This window comes from Chelonia mydas, chromosome 14 (genome assembly GCF_015237465.2).
Source record: "Chelonia mydas isolate rCheMyd1 chromosome 14, rCheMyd1.pri.v2, whole genome shotgun sequence".
Lineage (NCBI taxonomy): Eukaryota > Metazoa > Chordata > Testudines > Cheloniidae > Chelonia > Chelonia mydas.
The window spans coordinates 3,416,925-3,437,741 of record NC_051254.2 but is presented as its reverse complement, the minus strand read 5'-3'; the positions used below and the strand labels follow the sequence as shown (position 1 = coordinate 3,437,741).

The 20,817-nt window shown below is 59.6% G+C and overlaps 1 protein-coding gene across 1 annotated transcript in view; it reads left to right on the top strand.

Moving 5' to 3' along the window:
- Positions 1-2,875: 2,875 nt before the first annotated feature.
- The window catches only part of TTYH2 (tweety family member 2), a 43,490-nt gene continuing 25,548 nt past the window's right edge, over positions 2,876-20,817 (top strand). The window contains 1 exon segment of the mRNA XM_037914254.2: positions 2,876-3,057. Within this exon segment, the coding sequence (XP_037770182.1) occupies positions 2,923-3,057 (135 nt within the window). The 5' untranslated portion in view covers positions 2,876-2,922.

Here is a 20,817-nt window from a genome sequence, read left to right as displayed (position 1 = left end):
CTAAAACACTTTTCCCTTTTGGTTTTTTTTTTTTTTTTTAATGCAGTTTCTCACTCTCTCCTTTTGGAGGTGTCCCCAGCATCCTGGCAGGCCCGGCTAGGCCGTTAACGGGCTTCTGTCTGCCCCAGTCACTGCAAAGGTGCCTGTTGCAATCCTCCATCCTGCTCACCTCCACAAGATGCTAACGCCAGGGCCTCATTCCGTTGACTTCACTGTGGGGTGACCAGACGTCCGATATTAGGGGCTTTGTCTTCTATAGGCAACCTTTTACCCTTCCCCCCAATCCCAGTTTTTCACCCTTGCTGCCTGGTCACCCTACTTCACTGCCCCGGAAGGGCACAAACGCTCAGCGGGAGTCTGAGCTCTTTGGGGAAACACCTCGTCGCACCTCTCTTTCCTGCAAAAATAGGCTCTTGGCTTAGTCCCCCTGCTGCCTCCCTACCCAGGATTTCTTTGCCCATGGCCCCTTAGCACCTCTCCTTCCTTGCTAGTCTCTCATCTCCTGGGTCGTTCCCTTTGGAAGAGGGGCCTGGCCCGCTTTGTTTAAAAAATAAGTCGTTCAATGACTCTATTAGCCGGAAGAAAGAGACACCCATTCCGTTCTCTGCTGCCGCGGTTGTGTATCACAGCAGGGAGCTCTCCGGTGGAGTCAGTCGGCGCTTAATTGGAGCTGCACCTTTAGAGCTGAACGCTTCCTATTGAAAAACAACACGGCTCCTACCCCTTACTCCGCTTGGCCTTCCTAGATTTAAGGCTTGAAGAGCCCATTATGATCTCTAGTCTGATCTCTGTCCACAGGCCAGAGAATGTCACCCAATGGTTCCTGTATCAAGCCCATGACTTCTAGCTGAGCCCCTTCTGCTGGTATCTCTGGGCAATCTGATGCCAGATAATTAATTGCTATTGGTTAATTTCCAGCATACCACTCAGCACTGCATCAAATACAAACATCAGCAACAGCACTGAGACCATTTCAGGTGCAATTACCTTAGCTACTCCCACCTCGTTGTCGCACAGGGGCAAGGGCGGCGGGTATCGTAGGCTAGGGGAGGCTAAACCTCCCCAACCCAGGCCGTGGTCCTGCCCATACTCCGCCCCAAGGATCTGCCCTTGCTCCCCCTCTCCCCTAAAGCCGGCTGGAGTTTGGCTTGGGGCAGTTGGGGAGGGCTGGCTGGTGGCTTGGGGCAGGGGGCTCCTCTAGCCACAGGGGGTGTGTGGGGCTCAGGCCTCCAGCTTTGGGGGGGGAGCACTCCAGCCGTGGGGGCGGGGCCTTGGGCAGAAGGGGCAGGGCCGGGGGGCTAGCCTCCCCTACGGGGTTCACCTGCTGCCCATGCACAGGGGTTGATATTCCGAATGAGAAAGAGGGAAGAAAAGCCAGAGAAAGGACAAGAAAAAATTTAAATGTGTGCTCCTTGAAACACTGCTCCTGCTGGTAGAAGCAGAGCCAAGGGCTGCGCACTGCAGATGGGGGGCAGAGGGCTAGGAAGGGTGTGATGTTCCCCTCTGGTGGTGTCTGGACCAGTGATCTGCTAGGCCGCTCCAATCCTTGACTCTGGGAGCCAGCCTTACCCTGCTCTGCTGTGAGAGCCCCCACGCCTGGGCTGTTCTCACACAGCCTCTGGCATGTCAGCTGCTCCCAGCTACTTACAACCGAATGACACCAGCCAATATCTCCGGTCCCAGCACCAACCCTGGGAATCTCTGTCTTGCAGTGTCCAGTTATGCCCGCTGGATGCTGCAAGCTTATAGGAGTTCATCAATTTTACAAAGAAATTGATATGCACCAGGCTTGTTCTCCCAAGGGGAGCCTCTGACACGCTTCAAACCAAACGCTCTGCTTCAGGTAGAATAAACAAACAGATGTATTAACTATAAAATAGATTTTAAGTGATTATAAATCAAAGCATAAGAAGACAAATCTGGTCAAATTAAATAAAAGCAAAACGCATTCTGAGCTGATCTTAACACTTCCATAGAATCAGAGAAGATTAGGGTTGGAGGAGACCTCAGGAGGTCATCTAGTCCAGTCCCCTGCTTTCTATGTCTTTAAAAACTTAGATGCTTCTCACCACAGGCTAGCTGGTTACTTTTCAGGCAGGCTCTCCCCTTTGATCAGCGTTTCAGTCACTTGGCGGTGGTGGTGTCTGTAGATGTAGGCAGAAGAGAGCGAGCAGGGCAACATGTCTCTCCCTTTTATCATGTCCTTTCCTTCCTCCTGGCTTTGCCCCCCACCCCCCTTCAGGGCCAAGTGAGCATTACCTCATCGCACTCCCAGGCTGCCCAAAGGAAGGGGGTGACTCCCTCCAGGGTCTAACAGATTCTTTTGTTGCTGCCTAAGCCCGTGTCCATTGTTCCTGTGAGGCTGGGCTGGGTTTGTCCCCTCCATGCCCCGACCAGGTGTGAACTGCCCCTCTGTTCCTGGAGACTGTTTGCAGGGGCTTGCTTTAAGCCATGAGGATACGTTTTCAGCCTCCTAACTACACACAGGAAATTATAACCTGTAACCTGGCTAGACCAGCACTAGACCAGCCCTGCCCAGTGCATCGTGAGCCTTCCGCAGACACCCACCCACGGCAGACTTCGCGCTGGCTGCCCCACGATCCTTCTATAACGACGAACGTGGGGGTGTAGGGTGCTCCCCGCCGGTACAGCGCCCCACAAAGGGCTCTTAGAGGGGAAGGGGCAGGCTCTGAGCTCCGTTTTCTTGCTTCACAAACCATTTGGAAGCAGCCAGCACCAGGAAAAGAAGAGTTCAGTCCCCTCGGGGTTCTGGGCGGGGGGTCCCAGCCGCTGTGCCCGGTGCGGGTGGCGCAGGGGACCGGGCTGCGGGGGGCGGGGCCTGGCGCTGGAGGCGGGGCCTGGCGGGGGCGGGGCCGGGCGCTGGAGCCGAGCGCGGCGGGCGGAGGAGCCGGTCCCGGAGCCATGGCCCTGCCGGCCGCGCGCGCCGACTACCTGGCGCCCTGGTGGGCCGCCTGGCTGCACCGCTTCCCGCACGTGAGCCTGCGGCTGCAGCCCGTGCCCAGCGCCTTCCGCCCGCAGCAGCCCGACTACCAGCAGGTGGGTCCGGCCCCGGCCCCCCGGACCCGCCTCCCCGCCTCCCCCCGTGCACCCAGCCCCCTTCCCCGGTGCCCCCAGACCCCCCTCCCGTCCTCCCTCCGTGCCCCCAGCCCCCTCCCCCCGGTGCCCCCAGCCCCCTCCCGTCCTCCCTCCGTGCCCCCGGGACCCGCCTCCCCGCCTCCCTCCGTGCACCAGCCCCCTCCCCCGCTGCCCCCGGACCCCCCTCCCGTCCTCCCTCCGTGCCCCCCGGACCCCCCTCCCGTCCTCCCTCCGTGCCCCCGGGACCCGCCTCCCCCCGGTGCCCCCGGCCCCCCCCCCGCCTCCCTCCGTGCCCCCCTCTCCCCGGACCCCCCTCCCGTTCTCCCTCCGTGTCCCCCTCCTCCCGGACCCTCCTCCCCGCCTTCCTCCGTGCCCCAGCCCCCTCCCCCGGTGCCCCCGGACCCCGCTCCCGTCCTCCCTCCGTGCCCCAGCCCCCTCCCCCGGTGCCCCCGGACCCCCCTCCCGTCCTCCCTCCGTGCCCCTCCCCCCGTGCCCCCAGCCCCCTCCCCCGGTGCCCCCGGACCCCCCTCCCGTCCTCCCTCCGTGCCCCCGGGACCCGCCTCCCCGCCTCCCTCCGTGCACCAGCCCCCTCCCCCGCTGCCCCCGGACCCCCCTCCCGTCCTCCCTCCGTGCCCCCGGGACCCGCCTCCCCGCCTCCCTCCGTGCCCCCCGGCCCCTCCCCCCCGGTGCCCCCGGCCCCCCCCCCGCCTCCCTCCGTGCCCCCCTCTCCCCGGACCCCCCTCCCGTTCTCCCTCCGTGTCCCCCTCCTCCCGGACCCTCCTCCCCGCCTTCCTCCGTGCCCCCAGCCCCCTCCCCCCGGTGCCCCCGGACCCCGCTCCCGTCCTCCCTCCGTGCCCCAGCCCCCTCCCCCGGTGCCCCCGGACCCCCCTCCCGTCCTCCCTCCGTGCCCCTCCCCCCGTGCCCCCAGCCCCCTCCCCCGGTGCCCCCGGACCCCCCTCCCGTCCTCCCTCCGTGCCCCCGGGACCCGCCTCCCCGCCTCCCTCCGTGCCCCCGGGACCCGCCTCCCCGCCTCCCTCCGTGCCCCCCGGACCCCCCTCCCGTCCTCCCTCCGTGCCCCCCGGACCCCCCTCCCGTCCTCCCTCCGTGCCCCCCGGACCCCCCTCCCGTCCTCCCTCCGTGCCCCCGGGACCCGCCGCCCCTCCCCCCGGTGCCCCCGGCCCCCCCCCCCGCCTCCCTCCGTGCCCCCCTCTCCCCGGACCCCCCTCCCGTTCTCCCTCCGTGTCCCCCTCCTCCCGGACCCTCCTCCCCGCCTTCCTCCGTGCCCCCAGCCCCCTCCCCCGGTGCCCCCGGACCCCCCTCCCGTCCTCCCTCCGTGCCCCCTCCTCCCGGATCCTCCTCCCCGCCTCCCTCCGTGCCCCCAGCCCCCTCCCCCCGGTGCCCCTGGACCCCCCTCCCCGCCTCCCTCCGTGCCCCAGCCCCCTCCCCCCGGTGCCCCCCGCCCCGCCTCCCTCCGTGCCCCAGCCCCCTCCCCCCGGTGCCCCCCGCCCCGCCTCCCTCCGTGCCCCCCTCCCCTCCCCCGGTGCCCCCGGACCCCCCTCCCCGCCTCCCTCCGTGCCCCTCCCCCCGGTGCCCCCGGACCCCCCTCCCGTCCTCCCTCCGTGCCCCCCGCCCCCCCCCCGGTGCCCCCGGACCCCCCTCCCCGCCTCCCTCCGTGCCCCCCCGCCCCCCCCCCGGTGCCCCCGGACCCCCCTCCCCGCCTCCCTCCGTGCCCCCCGCCCCCTCCCCCTGGTGCCCCCGGACCCCCCTCCCCGCCTCCCTCCGTGCCCCCAGCCCCCTCCCCCTGGTGCACCCGGACCCGCCTCCCTCCGTGCCCCTCCCTCCGTGCCCCCCGGACCCCCCCGTCCTCCCTCCGTGCCCCCCGGACTCCCCTCCCCGCCTCCCTCCGTGCCCCCCGCCCCTCCCCCCTGTGCCCCCAGACCCCCCTCCCCGCCTCCCTCCGTGCCCCTCCCCCTGGTGCCCCCGGACCCCCCTCCCGTCCTCCCTCCGGACCCCCCTCCCCGCCTCCCTCCGTGCCCCCAGCCCCCTCCCCCCGGTACACCCGGACCCCCCTCCCCGCCTTCCTCCGTGCCCTCCGCCCTTCCCCCCGGTGCACCCGGACCCCCCCCGTTCTCCCTTTGTGCACCTGTCCCCCCGGACTCTCCTCCCTCTTCCCCCCCTCCTCCCGACAACCCCAGTGCACCCAGTCCCCCTCCTCCCTGCTGGCAGCCCCTGTACACTGGGTCTCCCTCCGTCAACCCGTCCCCTCCCCGCCTGGCATCCCCGGTGCACCCAGCTCCCCTCCTCCCTAACTACACTCGGGCTTGGGGCATCCCCCAGGCACGTGAGCCCCAGCTCCGTTCACCACCCCCTCAGCCCTTGTCCCAGTGCACCCCGTCAATCCTCCCACCCTTAGCGCCTCCCCCAGACACCCCTTCCCACCCTGTGCATTGCAAGCCCCAGTGCAGTCAAGTCCCACCTGCCATCTCAGGACCATTCTTCCTGTGTAACCCCCCCAGCCACAGTGCAACCCTCTGCACACTGCGAACCTGGGGGGCAGCTCCAGGGTCACCCCAGTGCACTCTTGTGTGCTGCCAACTCCCTGGGGCAGCCCCCCCTCTGCCCCCATGTGCCAATTCTCTGGCGCGCTAACCCCATGCCCAGGGCATTCTGCGTGCGCCCTACCCTCCGCCTCGCCAGCGTCCCCGCGAGCTCGCCAGCTCCTCAGGTGACCAGACAGCAAGTATGAAAAATCGGGAAGCCTCGGTACCACCCATAAGACCCTGAATAGAATGAATGTATCCCAGGCCTTCCCCCAAATCTGTCCTCTGCACCCAGCCTGGCCCTGGCTCTGAACCCTTCCCAACCTAGCTGGGCTTTGTCTGTGGGGCTGTGTGGAGGGGGGGATGGGGAATCGCCTTTGAAAAGTTTCAGTCTGGTTGCAAAATGGATTTGCTGAGAATCGGAGGGAGCTCTGGTTATGGGAGGTGGGACCCACCTCTGCTTCCCATGGGACAATTTCCAATTCCCATGTAGCTTTTCCCTTCACGCTCCTGCTGCATGTGGATCTTTTGTTTGCTCTTAAAAAAAAAATTAAAAAAAGAGCGAGAAGTTGGAGCCGATATTTATCTCTGGGGGGTCCTTCTTCGGGGGGAACCTGTAGGGTAAGCAGAGAATACTTATTTCTAGGCCACGGATGGCATGGCACCCTGTGTGTCCCCCCCCCACCTCACTCCCCGAGTCCTGCAGATTACGCTGTAGCCTGAAATGGTATTTACAAAGGTAACGGCTCTTTCCTCCTAACCACACTTGCTTGTGTGCAAGTATCGGCGATTGACTCAGTGGTGTTGAAGTTGGTACCCGTTCTGTTTGTTGTTGCTGGGTGTCTGAGCGTGGCCGGCTGCAGGGAGTTGCTAGCCGGGGCCGGCGTTTTAGGGGTTGTGTGCGCATTAAAGGTTTGGCCGAACTTAGTTATTGAGAGAAGAAAATCTGCAAACTGTTTCTTAAAATGCCAAGTTCTTCTCTTTCCAGTGAAACATCCCCTTGCAGGGTTTGCAACCCAAGCCTTGCACCAGTCTGGGAAGAAAAGCAGAAATGGCAACTCTCTAGTCAGTCTCTCTTCCGTGAATGAAGGGGGGGAAGCAAACAAAGGGGCGTTAAATCACTGCTTCTCTTCTGCTCTCCTTGGGCCTCTAAAGCGTTGGATTCCAGTCGTGCCACCCAGAAACCAGCGGGGCTTTTGTCGCACTCCTCTGAACGCAGCCCACGATAGGGAAGTGGCCAGTCTTTGTAATGTTAGGTTTTGCCTGGAACAAGTGTTGTGGCCAGTGGGAAGCTGGCCAGGTGTTCTCCTGCCCTTTGGTGTTTTCAGACCGTTTGTAGGTGCAAGGAGTGATCGGGTGGAGTAGCCGTTTACACGCCATCTGCCCTCCGGACATGCTCCTAGCCAGGGTTATGAGATGTGCTGTATGAGGGGTACTTGAGTTCGTCATCTTCTGGAGCCCCCTTCACGCAGCTCTCAGGGCAGGTACTGTGCTGTACACCCGCTCCCCCGCCCCCCCCACTCTTCCAGTGCGGCAAGATGCGTGGAGGGGGGCTTCTTTCCTGTCAAAGCAAAGCAGAGGATGCAGCTGGTGACAGAGGGATACTGGAAAGCGGGGGATGTGGGCAGTGGCGCACCTCTTCTTCCAGCCATCTGTCCTGCTGCTAACTCTGCTCCTCCGACTCTGACCCCTTCACATCCTCCCACTGCCAATCTTACCTGTCCCTCCTCTCTGCATCGGTAGCCCTCCTGGGCCCTGCGCGGCCGAGCGGTGTTACAGCCCTGTCCTTGTGGGTCTGCTACAGAGAGAGTCTTGGGTTTTGTGGTTTGTTGGCAGGGGACAGCTTAGTCGCCGCCAGTAGAAAACCCCAGGTCGAAACCCAGCGGAGCTGACTCCAGTTCTCCCCAGGCCTTCAGACAGTGCCATGCTGTTTATTGGAGGGTTGGCCCTTGGATGAGACATTAAAAGTTACTGCATTGTCATTATCCCCCCTCCTGTGACGCTGTTGTACTCTTTGCTGAGTGACTGCCACCCTCCACCCCAGAGGTGGCTGCATTTCAGGGGTGCCGCCTCGGTATAATTCCCAAAGTACTTTGGGTTGCAAAAAAAAGTGTTTTTAATTTATAAGGGGGTGGGGGGTGTCACACTCAGAGGCTTCCTGTGTGAAAGGGGTCACCAGGACAAAAGTTTGAGAACTACTGGCCTAGCTCTTGAGTGGCATGGCTGGTGCGGCGAGGGGATGGAGGAACTAATTGAGAACATTGTTTTTTAATTGTGCCTGAAACTTCCCCTGCAACCCAAGTATCTCCGCTTTGAGCTCGAGCAGTGACTCTCACGCTGGGACCCCTCTGTCCGTTCGGCAGTAGGGGAAGGTCAGGGGGGTCAGTATGTCAGAATGGGTGAGTCAGAGCACGAGAACCAGGATGTGAGCGGTCCACTCCACCAGCCAGGCTGGGCAAACTGCAGAGAGCAAATCCCTCTGCGAGGAAGAGCCACTTGGAGTTCTTCCCCCCTCCTTTGTTGAATTCGTCTGCTGGGTTGCTCACAATCGCCTGCAAAGGTGGCTCTTTTTGAGCAACCTGAGTCACCTGACATGCCCCTTTAAGCACCGTTGGGGTGTTTGGAGGGCAAACGCCTGGCCGTTGGTGCTGGGAAGTTCCCCATGCTCTCCTCGTGCCCACCCTGGCTTGGTTTGTGGCTCTGAGGGCCTGTTTAACAAAAGGTACATGGTACTTTGGAGCCTGACTGGTGCATTGGGGTGGCGGTCCTGCCTCCCTGGAGCGTCTCCACCAGGGGAAAGTAGCGCGGCGTGCGGAAGCTAATGGGGGCTTGCAAGCGGCGAGAGGTCGCTGGCAGCACGGTGGGCGGTGAGGTGCCTGTGACTGGAATCACTTGCTCTGATCGGTGCTGGACAGGCCCCAGGGGGCTGGGTGTGGGGTGCCGCCGATGGAGGGAGGTGTTGGCAGTGCTAGGCTTGCAGAGCTATCACCAGAAGGCGACTGATGCGGATGAGGTGCTGGTCAGCTAGACTGTGGACCCGGGCGATGGCTAGCTCCCCGTCCCGGTGCGTGGGGCTCCGTCCCTGCACGCGGCGTGTCGGCCGGGTCTCCGTCGTGTGGGCCCCGGTTCTCCTTCCTGGGATGCAGGCCTGCTCAGGATGTGCCACCTGGACACGGGACTTGGCAGGTGGCTTCGGGACCTGGCTCTGCAGATGTGGATGATCAGAGCACAGGGGCTCTGAGATCCGTTGGGAGCCCAGGGCCGCCCTTAGGAGAGTGTTACAGGGTCTGTGGACACTGAATGCAGCACTGTGCGCGGGGCGCACCTCAAGGAAGCCAAGGTAAGCTCAGGAGAGCCCGGTCCACCAAGCTGGGTAGAGCCAGCCTCGGCATTACCAGCTCCTCTGCCGGAGCAGCCGTGCTGTTCTCCCCCTCACGCTGTGCGCCAGCCCCCTCCCTGCAGCTTAGTTCCTGTCTGAAGGGCCCCGCCTGCTCCCACTCCGGCCTTCAGCAGAGCTTAAAGCAGGGCCTGGTCCACTCAAGAGTAATTGTAGCACCACCAAAATGGAGCTCTGCCCCGCCCCCCCTCCAAGCGCCTGTCTGTTGCCTGTGGATGCCAGTCCTCATGAGTTAGGGGCCTGTCCCACTGTCCTCTGCTAAAAACACCCCACTCACACCCCTATTCAGTGCACTCCTCCCCAGGGGCAGCTGCATTTCCCTGGCACTGCCTGTATATAGTCTGCAAAGCACTCATGGCTGAAAGACACCCTACAGACATGTACGGCTGTTATTTTTCCTGTTTAATCCTCCCCACCATGAACCCACAGCTCCCCAGGAGAAGCGCTCCTCTTCACCAGCAGACACGCCCCTCATGGCTCCATTTGGCACTCCAGAGCCTTTTCGGAGGGGCTGCTCAGTGGGGTTGAGTTGGCTGCAATGTGATCGGAACTGCAAAGCGCCTCAGCCCTTACTTAGCTCTCAGTCCCGTGTGGCTCTCTCCAGGGAGTGCTGTGGACGCTGCCTGTTATCTGCTGTCGATAATTGGGAGGGGGGGCAGTTCTGCTTGGTCTCGTGCCATCGGGAGCCGGAGGTGCGCTCGATTCCTGCTGCCTCGATAAGATCGTATCTGCTCACTAATGAGCACAGCTGTGCCAAACCAGGCTGGGCAGGAAGGAAACCTTCAAACAATACAGCCTAGCACAGGAAGCCCTTTGCAGCCCGATCACCTTCCGTGCAAAGGTGTCGGGCGGGTTTTCTGCAGCTCGGAGCCCAGCGGCTGCTGCTGAGTGGGTGCACGGTGCTGCTCGCTTTGGGATGGGGATTGACACTTGGGTGCTGGGGATGTAGGTCATGGCTGACATTTTCATAGTACCTCCAGTCCCATAGCTTACAGGCAGTGTGCGGAAATGCGGCCACCTCTGGGGCAGCGGGCAGCGGGACTGGAAAGCCATCCACTTGTCTCAGGCTGACTACGCTGGCGGTGGCAGCGCTGTCCACTCACACCAGGCAGAAGCTGCTGGGGGGACACGACGCCTGCGCTCTTGCGGGGGCTTTCTCAGACGCCCTGAGGATCTGGTTTCTCTTCTACACAACCTGTGCGAACACAGGCATAAAGATGGGAGTTTGCTGTCTCTGAGCCAGCTCGGGTCTGAGCCTGGCTCTCTGGGAGCCGAGCCTGAGCCATGCAGACTGTCAGGAAAGTAACTGCCCTGAATGGAGACCTGGCTCCGGGGCAGAGACATGGCAGTACCCGGGGCAGTGCCTGTGGCAGGAGGTAGGCAGGGCACTGCCTGAGAGCCCTCCTGTCCTGCACGGCCAGCACCTTTCCACCCACACCGTACTCCTTCGCTGCCGTGTTCCTGGGCAGCCCCCCATGGCCAGCGTGCCCCCACAAACCCAGCGCTAGCTCCCCCTTCGTCCCCTCCGAGGGGGGCGGGATGGCCTCGGGTTGCTGTAGAGTGAGAAGTGGGAGTGTAAGATGGCAGAGACCCTGCCGGGTGTCCCGCGGGGACCAGAAAGCACCCAGGGCGTATCTGGGCACCCACCTCTCTGGCAGCCACTGGGTTGGTCCACGGGAACTGGGAGATGTGTACAGGGGCCGGGGGCAGACCGGTCCTGTGGTGCCCAGGCTCGGCAGCCTGGCCTGGGAGAATGTGCACTGGAAGGGGAAGTGTCAGGTCGGGCTCCTGTCTCCTAAACCCAGCGCTGGGGCACTGAAAGCTCTGCCAAGTTCCCCGCTGCACAGCGAGACTTGCCTTTCTCCTGGAGGGGTGTGAGGATTGTCCCGGGCCTGTGGCAGGCTTTGGTGCTGACGCAGCGCTGTGTGGTCTGACAGGCGCGCCTATCCCATGGGGACAGGCGTGATTTAGCCAACAATCGTAGCTGGAGGGTCTAGGCCCTGGCCCCTGATGTGCCAGGTTTCTGTCTCCCTCCCTTCGGGGGTTGTGTGTCATGGGGGGGCGCAGTCTGTACGGAGCACGTGGGGAAAATCCAGGGCTCCAGAGAAGAGCGACCCGTCTCTGCTCTGTGGCGGAACCACAGTTTCTTTGCAGGGTGACCCCGCTGCCCTGTTTAGTCGCCCTACCTCCCCCCAGAGGAGTGGGTGAAGCGGGAGGGGGAAGACGTGGCCGGGAGAGTTTTCTTGTGCAACCCCGGCGTCCCGCAGCTCTGCTCTGAGCTCACAGCTGGGACCAGGCCCAGTGAGCACTGGCTGCCCCTTGCACCACGAGGGAGGGGATCTGTGGAGGCCAGTCTCCCGGCAAGCGCTCCCACGACTGCCCCCCGGGATGTCCACTGCTGCTTGTCACTTCCTGTGCAAACCAGGCCGCTCGGTCTGCACTCCTTGAAGCTGCAGGGAAAGTGTTTGAAAACTCTTCCCCCGGGTGGGCGGGGGGCACTAGCTTAGTCTGGGGGGGCCCTGCAGAGACCAGGACAGCGAGGTCAGTGGCTCAGGTGATTGTACCAATCACTGCTCTGTTCAGAGTGGCTCTCTTGAGCCAAGTCCTCGCAGAAAAAGTTTCTGCCCAACACACAATCCCAGGGCTGCAGTGGATTGATTGGAATGTGGCCCCCACACACCGGCTTTTCCAGCCCCGGGCTGCCCCCGCAGCTCTGCGGATGTCCTTCAAATCCTGACCTCCAACCCCCTGTTCTTCCAGCCCGGGGCTCTGTTTTTGCTGATTGAGGTCTCCAGAGGTGAAGGCACCGGGTGCAAGGCGGGGCCCTCGCTTTATCCTCTCTCTGATAGGATTTCAGCACAGTTCAAGGGTGTAGCCTCGCAGAGAGATCCCAGCGCCAGCCTCTGGACTCTGCCCTGGTGCTCGCTGAAAGCTCTGTTTTAACGGCGGGACGGACCTAACGCCTCATTCTCCCGCTGGTCAGTGACTGTGTTGCAAGTTCCAGCCTGGGTGCTAGTCCAGCGGGGGCTTAGATTCCCTCTGTAAAGAACTGACCACGGACGCCCCCAGAACAAGCCGGGTCCCTCTGCTCTGTCACCTTGGGTTAATCATTGTCCTTGCCTCCAAGTGACACCCTTTCACGCCCCTCCTGCGTCTCTTCCCGCTGGCTCCTTCCAGTCAGTGGCTTGGGCTGCTCCAAGCTCCTTTCCCACCTGTGACTTTGTCGGCTTTCTGGCCCGCTGTGCGATGCATGGCGCGGCTTTGCTTTCACGCTTTGTAGGGTTGGGTTGGTCCTAACCAGCAGTAACATCGCTGTTCCCCCACCTCTAATGCACCTCCTGCCGCGGCACCGGCTCCACCCAGCCCAGGGCCGGCGCTGATCTAACCACTCTCACCAAGTACCCCTCTGTCTCCGGCTGCACAGAACCGCTCACCAGCCACCCACAAAGCAAGTCCAAAATGACATGCTCCCTCGGCCGGTCTGGGGTCCTGGCCTGCGTGCTGAGCATTCTGGGGCTTGGGAGCTGGGTCCGTATATGGGGCTTTCGATGAGCTGAGAACCCCAGGTCCTTGCCATTTCTGGCTAGTAACAGCTCCTCCGCTGATGCAAAACAGCAGTGCAATAGCAGGTGGGGAGAATGGTGCATGAAAGCCGACAGGACAAATGGGGGTTTATTGAAACCGGGGATGGGGGCATCTCCCCTTCGGAGAGCTGCTATCGGGAAGCGAGATGGAAGAGCGGAAATTCGGGCTGATGGAAGCTGCATGTTCGGTGTCAAACTTGCTATCTCTGTGTGTGAGCCAGGTGATCAGAGCTGCTTTCCCCTTCTCTTTGTCTCTGGGATTACTCTGTTCTTCTCTAGTTGCCCCTGGAGCATTGCAGAGCTGTTGCGGCCCTCGCTGCTGCTCTCTGCCCCTAGGAGCAGGTGAATGGCTGACAAAGGTTGGAATTAAAATATGCAGTGACGAGTACACCAAAAAAAAAAAAGGCAGGTCAAGCAGGGCATGGGCCTGCATCTGGCTGAGGAAGGGAATGGGAGAAGTTCCCTGCAGGAGGGGGTCAGCCTGAGGAGTTCGTCTGAGTCACTGTCATAAGCCAGTCATGCTCTGAGGTTTCCCGATCCAGGAAGGGAGCCGTTAAATATAAGGGAACTGGAAGCTAAAGGAAGGTGACGTCTGCCTGAGCTGTTGTGTGTCAGGATTTGTCTTGCACCAGTGTAATGCCTTAGAGGGGCCGGCTGAGATCGGGGGCCCGCTGTGTGCGTGGTGAGAGTCCCTGCCCCAGTGAGCTTGCAGACCTGACAGAGCAGGGCAGTGAGTTGCCCATGGTCATGCCAAGCCAGGGGTAGAACCCAGGGTTCCTGAGTCCCCGTCCAGTGCCGTAGCCATGGGACCATCCTGCGATGAGCTCCTTGGCTGGTGCTCCCATCAGCACATCCCTGGGAGAGGGTCACGCCCTGCGGGGTGATTGCTGTCTGCCTCTGTGGCAGGGGCCATGCACTGCTGCCGAGGAAAGCCTTGTCCAGTCCCGGCTGAGGACACGAGACTTCCAGGGATGCCCGCTGTGTGTCACAAGAATGGCCCACCTAGCCCAGTGTCCTGTCTTCTGGCAGTGGCTGGTGCCAGGTCCTTCAGAGGGAACGAACAGAACAGGGCAATTATCGAGCGATCCATCCTGCATCATCCAGCCCCAGCTTCTGTCAGTCAGAGGCTTCCGGACACCCTGAGCATGGCCTGGTGTCCCTGACGCTCTTGGCTAATAGCCATTGATGGACCTATCCTCCAGGAACGGATCTAATTCTTTGTTGAACCCAGTTATACCTTTGGCCTTCGCGGCATCCCCTGGCAATGAGTTCCGCAGGTTGACTGAGTGTTGTGTGAAGTAGTACATTCCACGGTGTGGATTGCATGCCTTGCGCTCCTCTCGCTTTTCTTCAATAGGTTCTTGTCACCGGGCAATGCCAAGTCCTTGCCTGGTGGACGGCGGGGAGCCTGTGTTGGTAACATGCCAGGAGCCCGGGGCCTGGCCCGATTGGCCCTGCATGGGATTGAATCGCAGCTGCCCACATCTGGAACATGGAGGTATGGCCCTGGCAGACATAGCATGCAACCCTCAATCCGCTGCTCCGCTCAAGCTGGAGCGTTGCATGCTGGGACCTGTCGTCTCTCTGTGACCCACACCTGGTAAAGATGGCCCCGATCAATCAGGGGGCTGTGCTTGAATCACCATGTTGAGGCCCTCACGTAAGCTGGAATGTCTGTGATGGCTGTTGTGGGCCAGCCCATCTATAGGGGAATTACAGCTCTGGAAATGGAGAGCCCTGGGCGGGGAGGCGCTGGCACTGTTCCTTAGGACTGCAGGAGTAATTGCCCGTTACGGAGAGAAATGATTCCTGCTGGTGCATTCCCCCATGCCCCTCAGGCGGAGAACTCCTTAACAAAGAGCCCTGCAGCGTGGCTTTCCCCAGCAGCCGCCTCCCGCTCTCTGGCCTGCATTAGCTGGAGTAATCGAAGCCAGGCTCTTAGATTCGATCGGGCTTGGCAGGCGAGCGGGGCCGCTAACGACCCTGGAGCCCTTGGTGCTGGGAAATGGCTTGGAAGGCGGAGGGGGTGCAGTAGCAGGGTCTGCAACTTGTTAGCGTGTGTGTTTAGTTCCCAGAGAACCGCAGGGAGGGGGTGTCCGTGCGGCTGACTCCACGAGGTTCAGCTCTGTGGTACCCCGGACCATCTGGGCTTAGAAGCTCAGTCCACGATTCTCCCCTTCGGATGCTTTTCAGTCAACTGATGGTTTAAAGAGAGAGGAGGCAGCTGTGGTAACATCTCTGATATCCTGGGACCCACAAGACTGCCCCAAGGCTGCACACCGCACTGGATGATGTTTTGGGGCCCTTTTTCCTTTCAGCCACGTAACGACTGTTTGATGAAAGGCTCCATGGCTGCGAAGCCAGAGCCCCCTGGAACTGGCGCCGTGTTCAGGTCCTGGAAACACGGCGGTGGAATACGAGCGATGAGCTAACAGTGCTCTGGCTCCTTATCTCCTTCCTGCCCGGCCCCATGCTGGGTGGGCGGGGTGAGCGCCACAGGACCCAATTAGGAAGCTGGCTCAGCACCTAAAATCTGGGGTGGGAAGTCCCTGGTAGAAAGGGACAGCAAGAAGCACATCCGCCTCGCTTTTGCAGCCCTGCTTCACCAACCCAACGCACCCCCTGCAGGGCGGGGAATGGACTGTCCCTGCTTCATCGGTGGGGAAACTGAGGCAGAGCTGCACAGCATCGCTGTTGGGTCTGAGGCTGTCTCCCCCTTCCTTTCGATCCAGGATGGGGTTCACTGTGTGAACAGCCATTTACACTGGAACAATTGCAAATGTGAACCATCATTAGTGTAAAGATTGTTCTGTGGATCTCACTCTCTCTCTCACTCACACACACACACAGAGCGTGTGTGTTTCTCTCTCTCATGGGGAAAGATGGATGCGTGGGTCTACGTTCCTTTCACTAGAAACCCATTCTTGCCCTGTCCAGCCCTGTAATGAATGAGGCCTCTATTGTTAATGTGTCATGTGCTCCCTGAATTATGGGACCGCTTTGCCCTTCTTCAAATTCGGTGCCTGCTCCCTGCTTTATGGCCTCAGCAACCTGCACAGAGGGCCTGAGATGCCACTTAATCAAAATGTGGAATACTGAAAAGGTCACGGCAGGCCACTGCGCTTCGGGGGAATATACAGGCCATTAAGATGTCAATCAATCTCTTTAATGACAGCCAGGAAGCAGCCCCACGCTATAACTGACTTGCAGCACAAACGAGAGGCAATTCAAACAGATAGGCGTCCCTCGGGAAATCTGGCGCCCCATTCTTGGAGCACTCTAGCTAGCGGCTTGCAGGGACTGTGCCACTGTCTGTCTTGCAAGGTGATTAGCGTGCTGGAGGCGCTTAATACATGCTTGCCGTTTTGGAGAGCGGTGGGAACGGTCCTGCCTTGGGTCACGCAGGGGGAGTGGGGTGTGGCGGGAAGGTGGGGAGCGGGAGCCCGTGGATGTGCTGTTGCCTCCCAGTGACTGTTTTTCCCTGCTGTCTGGTCTGTCCCATACAGGCTGCTACCCACCCCCTGCCCCGGCAAATGTTGCTCTAGAACCAGCCCCAACCATCTGAGAGCAGAACCTCGATTTTGTGAGCCCCACTCTTACGGGTGCCCGTCTCTCCCAATCGTTTTTCCTAACGGGGACTGGGGTGGGGAATCACGTAACCGTGACGTTGATGGAGAACAGGGCGTCGTCCCTTCGCGGTCCGTGCGCTGGCCGTGGTCGGAGGGCAGCGACGCAGTGCGCCGGCTGGAGCTCGGGGATATTCCGTTTTCTGACTCAGTCGATTTTTATGAACTTCTCAGTCCCCCATTAGGTTGTAAAATTGGAGTTCTGCCGTACGTGCAAATCTGGATGGGAGTGTGACCCAGCAAGGACACCTCCTGCCGGATGGTCCAGTAATGTGTCCTGCTGGCCTCCATGTAGATCATGTGGTCAGCAGGATAGGTCTTGGTTAGGTCCCGTGATGGTGACCTGCCCTCAGGATTTGGTAAATGGACACGGCTTGACGGGAAGCCAGCGGATGCCCTGGCTGGGGGCAGTTATGCTCATGGTATTGTCTGGTCACATCTCAGCTTTCACTTGCGGGAACTCCGGCTCTCATCGGATTCACTCGTTCCCTGCTGTTGCTTGTGGCATTAATGCAGCCGCTAATGGGGATGGAGCAGGGAGAGGCCGGGGGGGAGGGGCGAGGAACAAGCAACGGGAACAGCGGAGCCGGAGAGCGTGGGACGGGAGATGCAGGCGGTGTTGCTCTGGGATCGGGGAGACCTCCTGCATCTGGCGCTGCCTTCCCCAATGTCGACTGGTGGGGTCATCGGCTCGTGCATCTCACTCAATACCTAATGGAGAGAGACGAGGGCAGAGACTGGTCTGAGGCGCTCGTGCCTTCAACGTGGCAGGCCTTAGATCAGAACCAGGCACCCTGAACTCCCCGCTCGCAAAGCAGGGGAGTCAGAGGCTCCACGTGCGAAACGGACGCGCCTTGCCAGGCACATCCTGTGCTGGCTGAAGATGGAGCGATGCGCCGAGCCCGTCGCAGCAGCCCAGGCTGCAGGGTGTGTGTAGGGAGCGGGGGCTGTGGCTGCAGGGGGGGCTCGTTCCTACTCAGCGGGGGTAGGAGAGGTGAGATACGTTGCATGCAGGAACTGAGCACGGTGCTGTGCTCGGTACGGTCTTCCTCGCTCTCAGGCGGAGATGCATGTGGGGAGGGCCCTTCCCCATCTTCTCTGCTGCATCTAATGCTGGCTGCGGCGCCCCCGTGTAACGGGGGGACGGGTGAATCGACCGCCAGGTGTGGGTATGCACGTTGGGGCGCATTCCTGGCTTTGTGCCTGGCCTTGTCAGTGTCTGCCTCTGGCTGAACCTTTCCAGCTCCCCGGCCCGGCTTGGGAGCCGTTATTCTTGGCTCCGTGGGGAGCACCGGGAAGCAGAGCAGGGGACTGGAGGGAAAGGCGGCTGTTTGCGTGCCGTGCTCGGGACGGCTGGTAACCATTCCTGCCGGGAAGGCAGTTCGGCTGCAGTGCTCAGCTGGGCCACGGGGAGCAAGACTTCGGCACGTCCACTGAGCAAGGGAAAGAGCTGCTTCGTGGACAGCCAGACAGCTCCATTGTGGGGGTGGCGCTGCCCGGTGAGAGCCAGCGCCCGCGTAGCCTGGAGCTTCAGCGCAAGGCGTAGCCGTTTAGGGTATGTCTGTGCTGCAGACGGGGGGGTTCTGAACTTGGGTTCAAACAGCAGCGAAGACACCACAAGGGCTCCACCTCCAGCTGCCTTACAGGTTTGAACTTGAGCCGCTAACTTGAGTCAAGAGCACACCTTTTTTCACAGTTATTCCTGGGGGAATTCTGCACCGCTGCGCATGCGCAGAATTTATGTCCCCCACAGATTTCTTTGCTTCTCTGCAGAAAAATGACTTTCTGACATGGAAGTAAAGGGAAGCCCCAAGAGTGGTGATGCGACCCTCCCCAGCGCTATGTTTCAGGTGCCCAGGGCAGTCAGCAGAGAGGTAAATGTGGAAAAATTGGAAAGAGTCCAGCGGAGGGCAGCAAAAATGATTAGGGGCCTGGAACACAAGACTTATGAGGCGAGGCTGAGGGAACTGGGATTGTTTAGTCTGCGGAAGAGAAGAATGAGGGGGGATTTGATAGCTGCTTTCAACTACCTGAAAGGGGGTTCCAGAGAGGATGGATCTAGACTGTTCTCAGGGGTAGCAGATGACAGAACAAGGAGTAATGGTCTCAAGTTGCAGTGGGGGAGGTTTAGGTTGGATATTAGGAAAAACTTTTTCACTAGGAGGGTGGTGAAACACTGGAATGGGTTACCTAGGGAGGTGGTGGAATCTCCTTCCTTAGATATTTTTAAGGTCAGGCTTGACAAAGCCCTGGCTGGGATGATTTAGTTGGGGATTGGTCCTGCTCTGAGCAGGGGATTGGACTAGATGACCTCCTGAGGTCCCTTCCAACCCTGAGATTCTATGATCACTGTGGGGCAGGAAATGAGACTGGAGAAGATCTGGCTGGTGGCTCCTACCCTGTGCTGGGCTCAGCTGCTAGTCCTAGCTAGGCTGAGGAGGACTGGACTTCCTCTTCCCCTGCACGGCATCCGGGGCTGGATCAGACCCACCCCAAGATTTCTCCCCCAGCTGCAGGAATCTCTGCAAACTCCCCACCCTGCTTCCTGCACCCATTGCTCCCCAGCTGCAGGGGGAGGGATCCCTGTACAGGGCGTTGTTCCCCCATCCACCCAACCCCCGTGCATCCAGATCCTCATACCGGTCCCTCCCACCAAGCCTTACCCCCCTGCAATGAGTCCCGAGCCACCTGCACCTGGATCCCCAGCATCTAGACCCCCCACTGAGCCCCCCCCACACCCAGACCCACCGTCGAGCTCTATCCTCCCACACCCAGACCCCCCGTCCGCTGAGCCCCAGCTACCTTCACCTGGAACCCCTGCAGAGCCCCATTACCGTTGCACCCAGAACCCCCCAACAGGCCCCTGTGCATCCAGATCCTCCCCCACTGAGCCACCCGCACACAGATTGTCCCACACAACCCTCTCAACCCAAACCTGGATTCCCCCACACTTAGATGCTGCCTGGCTGAGCCTGCCTGCCCACATCTGGTGCACTTGGCACGGAGGGGCAGGGCCCTGGGGTGTTTCTCGGGCAGACCCGGTCCTTATGCTGTGTCAAGGTTGGGTGCAGCCTCACCACTGAGTCCGTGTCCTGGGAGGGGGATGGGGAAGCTGCGCAGTGATCTTCCACTTCTGCACAGCCGGTGGCCTGTGCTCCCCAATGCCATGCTGGAGCCTCCACATTTATTTGACAAATAAAATGTGCAGAATTTTAAAATATTGTGCGCAGAATTTTTCATTTTTTGGCACAGAATGCCCTCAGGAATATGTAGTGTAACTGTACCCCTACGCTGTGAGAGGAAACCAGGAGAAGCGGATGGGAAAGGACAAGTTAAAAATTACTTAGACAAGTTAGAGATCTTCAAGTCGGCAAGGCCTGATGAAATCCATCCTAGAATACTTAAGGAGCTGACTAAAGAGATATCTGAGCCATTAGCAATTATCTTCTCAAACTCATGGAAGACGGGAGAGATTCCAGAGGACTGGAAGAAGACAAATAGTGCCAATCTATAAGAAGGGGAATAAAGAAAACCCGGGGAATTAGATAGGTCAGCTTAACTTCAGTACCTGGAAAGATAATGGAGTAAATAATCAAGCAATCAGTTTGCAAACACTGAGAAGATAATAAGGTGATAAGTAACAGCATGGATTTATCAAGAACAAATCCATGTCAAATCAACCTGATGGCTTTCTTTGACAGAGTAACAGGTTTCAGAGTAACAGCCATGTTAGTCTGTATTCGCAAAAAGAAAAGGAGTACTTGTGGCACCTTAGAGACTAACCAATTTATTTGAGCATAAGCTTATGCTCAGATAAATTGGTTAGTCTCCAAGGTGCCACAAGTACTCCTTTTCTTTTTGACAGAATAACAAGCTTTGTGAATAGGGGAGTAGTGTAGAGGTGGTATATCTTGACTTTAGTATGGCTTTGGATACTGGCTTGCATGATCTTCTCATAAACTAGAGAAATACAGCCTAGATGGAGCTACTGTAAGGTGGGTTCATAACTGGTTGGAAAACCATTCCCCGAGAGTAATCATCAGTGGTTCACAGTCAGGCTGGAAGGGCATAATGAGTGGGATCCCGCAGGGATCAGTTCTGGGTCTGGTTCTGTTCAGTATCTTCATCAGTGATTTAGATAATGGCATAGAGAGTACACTTATAAAGTTTGCGGGCGATACCAAACTGGGAGGGGTTGCAAGTGCTCTGGAGGAGAGGATTAAAATTCAAAATGATCTGGACAAACTGGAGAAATGGTCTGAAGTAAATAGGATGAAATTCAATACGGACAAAAAGCGCTCCACTTAGGAAGGAACAATCAGTTGCACACATACAAACTGGGCAATGACTGCCTGGGAAGGAGTACTGTGGAAAGGGATCTGGGGATCAGAGTGGATCACAAGCTAAATATAAGTCAACAGTGTAACACTGTCGCAAAAAAAGCGAACATCATTCCGGGCTGTATTAGCAGGACTGTTGTAAGACCGAGAAGTTATTTTTCCATTCTACTCCGCACTGATTAGGCCTCAACTGGAGTGTTGGGTCCTGTTCTGGGTTCCACATTTCAGGAATGT